Source organism: Clarias gariepinus, chromosome 23 (genome assembly GCF_024256425.1).
Source record: "Clarias gariepinus isolate MV-2021 ecotype Netherlands chromosome 23, CGAR_prim_01v2, whole genome shotgun sequence".
Classification (NCBI taxonomy): Eukaryota; Metazoa; Chordata; class Actinopteri; order Siluriformes; family Clariidae; genus Clarias; species Clarias gariepinus.
In genome coordinates this window covers 14,516,894-14,523,524 of record NC_071122.1, presented here as the reverse complement: position 1 = coordinate 14,523,524, position 6,631 = coordinate 14,516,894, and the positions used below count along the sequence as shown (strand labels likewise).

The window sequence follows — 6,631 nt, the reverse complement described above, 5'->3', positions numbered from 1 at the left end:
TAAGGAGTCTGGGTGTAAGCCTTGGGTAATTTGGTGCACAGATGGTTCATACGATGGGTCACTAGTAATGTGACACAGATCTAAAAATATATACAGACTGGCGGGATAGTATAACACCATCAATCCATGTAAATCACAATAGCAAGATAGTAAAATAGAATGTACAGTGTTATGTTATGTTTTTCTATATCGTTGGTAAAGTAATCAGATAGATCAATAAAATATGTTTTGATCCTAAAGAGAATTAATTAAAATCTTTATAGGACAAAACACTTTTTAATCGTTAAAATGTTTCTAAACTAAAATCTTGAGTAAGACTAAAGGCCTAAGTTAACGAGTCGACATATATGTAGTAAAGGAAGGAAATGAGGTCATTGGGCACCAGCAGCCTGAGCTATGCCTTTACATGATAAGTGCCACATTATTTTTTAAAAGTGTGATTAAAACTATGGTTAGCGTTTTAAAAAGCAATTACATACAATTATTTATTATCATTGCTAATTGATGTGTTGGATATCTTAAGGTGATTTCTTTAAGCTTCCTTTTTTACCTGTGGCTTTACTGTTTACAAAGATTTTTTTAGTGTTTTTTTTTAAAGGAAAAAATAAATTATTTTGTTCAGAGACAACATTTATTTGTATATACTGTATGAAATGACATGAAATGAAAAGCTACAGCTGAAGAAGAGAACTGCCTCTCTAGGTGGCACTGTTGACCCAGTTTGATGGAAAAGTCACCCTACTGAAGCAAAATGCCTAACATATTACCATTAAATGTTTAAAGTGGGACAAGTCAGTTGTTTTGTCTAAATATAACACATGAATCCATGTGAGCCTTATATTCTGATTCTTCCTCATTAAATTTGCGTCACATTTATACAGGTTCTAGACTGAACACGTATCATGCATGCGGCTACGTGACCATAATGAGAATATGTGAATCTCATTTAGAGATTTTTTTTTTTTGTATTTTATTTTAAGCTCTACTGCACATGTACATATCACTGTCATCATCATCATCATTCGGTGCGTCTAAAAAATTCACCCTAATCATGAACTTCCACAGGGAATAATGTTTAAGATGAAGACTGCTGCTACGCTACTGTAATGGTGGATTTTCATTGAACTGTTCCCACAAATAACAGATATGGGTCACTTGAAAACACCCATGTGAATCACTAAAGCAGACAGATCAAATTTGGACAGAAAATCTTAATTAAGCAATTAAGCACATCTGTTTTTAAAGATGTTATCTGTCAAGGCAGAAGCCCCAGATGTCGCTTTTTCAACTGTAAATGCATATCGACTGTTTTTAGAAAAGTATCATATTTCCCTCTAACTAGACATAACTTATAGGTGGAATTAGACATTAGGATTAAAAAAGGATAAAGAAGATGATCAGACTGGGCCCAATAATAACATCTCTGGGCTTCAGTGTAATAATTAATATTACCTACAGCGTCTTTATATATATTTTTTTCCACATCTCTTCCTTTGAAGTGCTTATATAAAAAAGTGCAGTCATTCATCTTAAATAGTGTTTTTAATGTCTGTATGATAGCTGTGAGTTTATATATATATATATATATATATATATATATATATATATATATATATATATATATACAAAACTCAACTTAAAGGGTATTGCTTAACTTATAGGCCATTAAAAGCCATGCTGTAATGTAACATATGTTCTAGTCCCTTTACTCTATTTTTTACTGGGTATTATATTCCATTTCGCCTAGGATATTAAATTACTCTATATTCAATATGTTGTGATTTTTGAAGTTTTATTAAATATTTTTAATTTTTTTAAATACATCTGAAAATTTTGTACATTTAATTAATACGCTATGTGAATTATGATAATTATACATTATGCATTACAATAAACATGTTAGACACATATTTTTAATTGAGCTACTTTTTTTTTAACAAGAAGTCCTTAAGAAACCAAAGAAAAGAAAAGTCATGCTGAATGCTGAGATGGAAATTTAAACAGTGATTATTTAAAAACTAAGCTACCCCACAAATAATTATCCACAGTGACAGTTCTAGACCAATAAGAATTTATCTCTCTTGAATTTATGGAATTAAATTATTGATCTTGCTGGACTGTACTGTAGATGTAGGATGTTTGCATGAAGCGCTCTCTCTCTCTCTCTCTCTCACTCACACACACACACACACACACACACACATAAATTAAGTCACTTCTTACTTGAATCTTGACTGGGCATAAGTCAAAACATTTAACTTTAATCTCCCAGCATTAGTCATATTTAAAATCATCTCTTTTTCAGTCTGACTCAGTCTGCAAAAATAGCACCAGTTGTTAAAAATGTTAACTTAATATGCTTTGCTCCATGGCAGCATGAACTAGAAAAGTATAGATTGCATATTCATTATGAGGTAACTTTTTACCTCGTAGTCCTGCTGTTTTTAAGTAGATATCTAAAAGCAGGCACAGGAGCAAATTTAAGCTACCCGCATAAGGACATAACGTGTGTGACCCAATGATATGCAATATGAAGACATTCTGGTTATGTTGGAAAATATGTAGCACAAAGTCTGTCCTCTGATCCTCCCTTTTCTCCTCATACTCCATCTAATCCAATGCTTCAGTCTACTTTCTTGCCTTTGATATTCAGCAGTACCGAGATTGCACGACCAGAATGGAAATTGGGTTTATGCAGCTTTAATGAAATTCCAGAATTCTGTTTTGTGGCTTGGCGCACAATTGAGCATACATTTATTCTAAATATTTTTAGCAGACTAAAATGACACCCCTCATCAATGCTCCTTCATCAGTAATCTGTTAGCAGCATTTGCCCAGGCTGTTTCTAACTTATTCTGTATAGCTTAAACTTAAATCCAGAAGATCGGAATTAGAAAATAGAGCCAGCAACATGAATCTTGACATGGTGCTCAGTGATGGCAGTAAAGGGGTTTAGTGAGTTGATTTTTAAATGCATGGACGTGATTAACCGTGGCTTGCTCGTAGCTTACATTCCTATTTTAGAGCAAATCCATCCATCACATAGAAAAGACTCCATGTCATTTTGAGTGTTTAAGTCATTTCTGAGTAGTAGTTGCTTTGAAAAAAAGCTAAGTTTTGGTGTTATCGAAATAGCCATGCTAGAGCGTAAAAAAGGCATTCCCATTCCTAGTTTAAAACAGTAATATTCTTACATTTAAAACTTAGAGCATTTTAGCTGTTTTAGCCATTTTAGCTGGGTTGTTTTTTGCCATTTTAACCAACTATACAAACATGACTGAGCTAAAAAAAAAAAAAAAAAAGGTCACACAGACAAAGAAATACATATGCACAGATACACATGATCACATTTATTTCTATTTGTTTTGTTGTGTTGCTGGCACAGATCTATACCGCTTGGGTTTTAAGGGTCTATAATGTAATAGTTCTTCTAATTTCAAACTAGACTACCTGTACTGCATTGCAAAATTATAAAACATAAAAGCTACACAATTGAAACTAATCAGGGTACCATGAAATACCGAAAACCATGATATTTGTTTATGGTGTGATTGTAAATTGAGATTTCTCAATCCTGTGCATTATTTTAATTATAATGATGCAGGATTACCCATGAATAGGAATCAGGTTTGAATCGAAGCTTTACTTGTCTTTATTCTTAAGTAAAGTGAATAAAGTTGTATTATGATACTCCACAAAAACTTTTTAAAAAATAATCATTTGCAATTTGTTCGCCAAATTTTGCTAGTAGGATCGGCTACTTGCTGCACGCAGGCCTGATACTTGTGTGAGAAAGTTTTACTGCTGAAAGTGCAGAGAGCTGAACGCAGGCCATGTGTGCGCGACTGCAGTGACGTTCATTACCGAAATGAAAGCAGCGACTAGTACTGTAGTAAACGTCATGACAAACCTGTTTACTGTTTACGTTTACATTTTATTTATAACTTTGTCGATAGACCAGCAGCATAAAGTATACTATCTTGCAAATGCACCGTGTTACTTCATTTTTTTAATTCTGGAAAATAACCCTCATTGACGCATTAACCATTTTTTCTTTAAACCAAATCAGAAAACAGAGTCCCGCTTTAATATGCGGACTAAACACTAGATTTTTAGATCGGAGGTGTATTTCCACCTCATTTACTGTCATGTTCATTAAGGAAATGACACTTAACGACGTGAGGCGGAAAAGTGTAAACTTGGCAGCTAGTTCCATGTTTATATATATCTTTCTTTTATTCCAACCACCCCTTGCTATATTTTCAGTTGTTAAGTTGTGGAGGAAGGCAAGTCGCATTCGATGTATAGGAATATATAGAGAAAATACAGAATATAAAATTGTTTCTTTTGTTGGATTTGTTTTTTCCATCTTTCTTTAGAATAAATAACGGTCAAACTAGACTATATTTCTTATTCGATAATAATAATTATTATAATTATTATTATTATATTATTATTATTATTACTATTATACAAGTATATATCATCAGAATTCCAAACTCAACTATTAGTTCAATAATAACAAGTTTTGACAAAAAAAGCCCTTTCTCGTAAACTTACCTGAGCATATTATTAACAAAAATTGCTCTCAGACTTTTCCTGCCACCATCTTCATGTCTATCCGGACTCACTTATAATGCACTTCATAAAACAGTTCGAAAATCTTCTATTCTCATGCACAGATGAAGTTAAAAAGTAACGCGCGTACTGATTGACAGAATGGAATGTTTAAAAATGCGGGCAGGGTGGAGATTCATCACGCCGTCATGATCACTGCGATAAAAAACGCGTCAGATTGCAAATTTCCCATTCAAATCATCCTATTCAAAGCGAATAGGATTTTTATATGTAACTAGCACTATTTTCAGTAAGCGCCTTGTGTAATGTAGTGTGCGCTTATTTCTGGAGCCGGACTGCCTCCCCTCGTCTACATCACTTGGTTTCGTCCAAACTTGGTTGGTGATTTTGGTTCAGCGTGCATGGCATCGCGTTTATTCAACTGAACGTGAAAGTGCACCGGTCCGCGCCATCGTCTGTTCTCAATGGCTTTCGGGGCTCGTTTTATTTGATTGTTTGGACGTCCTTTTTTTTCTTTCTTCACAATTTCGCCTTGAAAAAAAAACAATAATGGATATCTTATGGATTTTATGGATAGTACAGACAGCGCTGGCTCTTGAAGGTAAGATGTTGTTTGGTGTGTTGTAGTAAGCGCAGCATCCTGCTGATGATGATAGCGGGAGAGTTTCATCTGCCTGTAGCGCGTTATGGGTTTTCATTTTAATATCCTTCGGGAAATAAACCGACGGTATGATTAGATTACTGAACGCTGATGATCCTGGGGCATGAATATGATTTATGGAGAGAGGGACAGAGAGTTGGCACTATGCACTCGCCATGCTTTCACCAAGCACTCTTAAATCACTGTAACGCTACATTTGCGAGTTTTGTTTGTTTGCTTTTTTTTTTTTTTTTCGTACAAGTATCGGACGCGTCTATCTTAAACATGCTGCTTTTCATCCTAGCTTTATTGCTTACAGAAATGTATCTTAGAATCACACGCGCTTAATGTTTTGCCGCTTTACCTCAGTCATGTTACAATGTTGCATTTAAGCGCGTTTTTGGAGGCGGTGCGTGTGTATTTCACCTAGTATTTGTTTACAGCAGCGGCTCCTACGTGTACGTTTAACGTTAAGCATTACAGATGCTGCTCTTGGACAATAAACTAGGTTCTCAATGAGCCGGTATGTTTCACCTATGACATAAAAACCAGACGTACAAAGAACACAGGCTCGTTTTATTTATTTAACTGCAACACTTTCCATAAACTATTACTATATACAGTTGTACTGAGACAGTTATGATGACTAGCAGGCACCTGAGAGTGTCGGGAGTCGTGTTAACTACGTGTTAGCCTTTGAAGCTAATCTGTCAATCTGTCCCTTGTTCACACAGTGCAGTAGAAGTGCTGTATAGTACTCCCTAAACCAGACCTGTGTAGAAGTACCACAAAGCAACATGTTACACCAAGCAAGCCTATAAAATGTAATATTGTAGACTTGACTGTAAAAACAAACGCACACACTTGACGTGATCATTTGTTTTACCGTGATTAATGTAAACAGTATCTGCAAACATGTTAAAGGCGTATTTTACACTGCACATGTGGACACATGTGCACGTATGACATCATCCGAGCAATGTGAATGAGCACGTGAAAAATGAACTTCTAGGAAGAAAAACAAAAATACACGTAGCAATAAACCATTTGTTTAAAATCATGTGGGAAAAAAAACTAAATAAATCTATACTCCATGTATTAAACAAACAAACAAATATCCCGTCCTCACTGCAAATAAAAGATCTAAATGGGTCTCTGTATGTTACCCTCGCTAGAATACTAAACAGGGTGTCAGAATGGTGTTCTGGATGTAATAACATGTTATACTTTACATCAGGATGTGTTTTGAAAGTAACCTACTTTATATATAGAGCAAAAACAAAATTGAGTTCTGGAAGCTGTAAATTTCGTTAGCTGTTGGTAACCTTTAATTAGACTTAAGAGAGAGTTTAAGTGAAATCATTAAGTAAATAGTTTAATTATTTGGGCCTAATAGAGCAAGCATACACCTAA

General features: G+C 34.6%; 1 protein-coding gene across 3 annotated transcripts in view; it reads left to right on the top strand.

Moving 5' to 3' along the window:
* Window positions 1-5,025: 5,025 nt before the first annotated feature.
* The window catches only part of ephb2b (eph receptor B2b), a 154,622-nt gene continuing 153,016 nt past the window's right edge, over window positions 5,026-6,631 (top strand). For all 3 annotated transcript variants that reach the window (XM_053483769.1, XM_053483770.1, XM_053483768.1), the window contains exon 1: window positions 5,026-5,179. In XM_053483769.1, coding sequence (XP_053339744.1) covers window positions 5,128-5,179 — 52 coding nt within the window. In that variant the 5' untranslated portion in view covers window positions 5,026-5,127. The remainder of the gene's footprint in view (window positions 5,180-6,631) is intronic.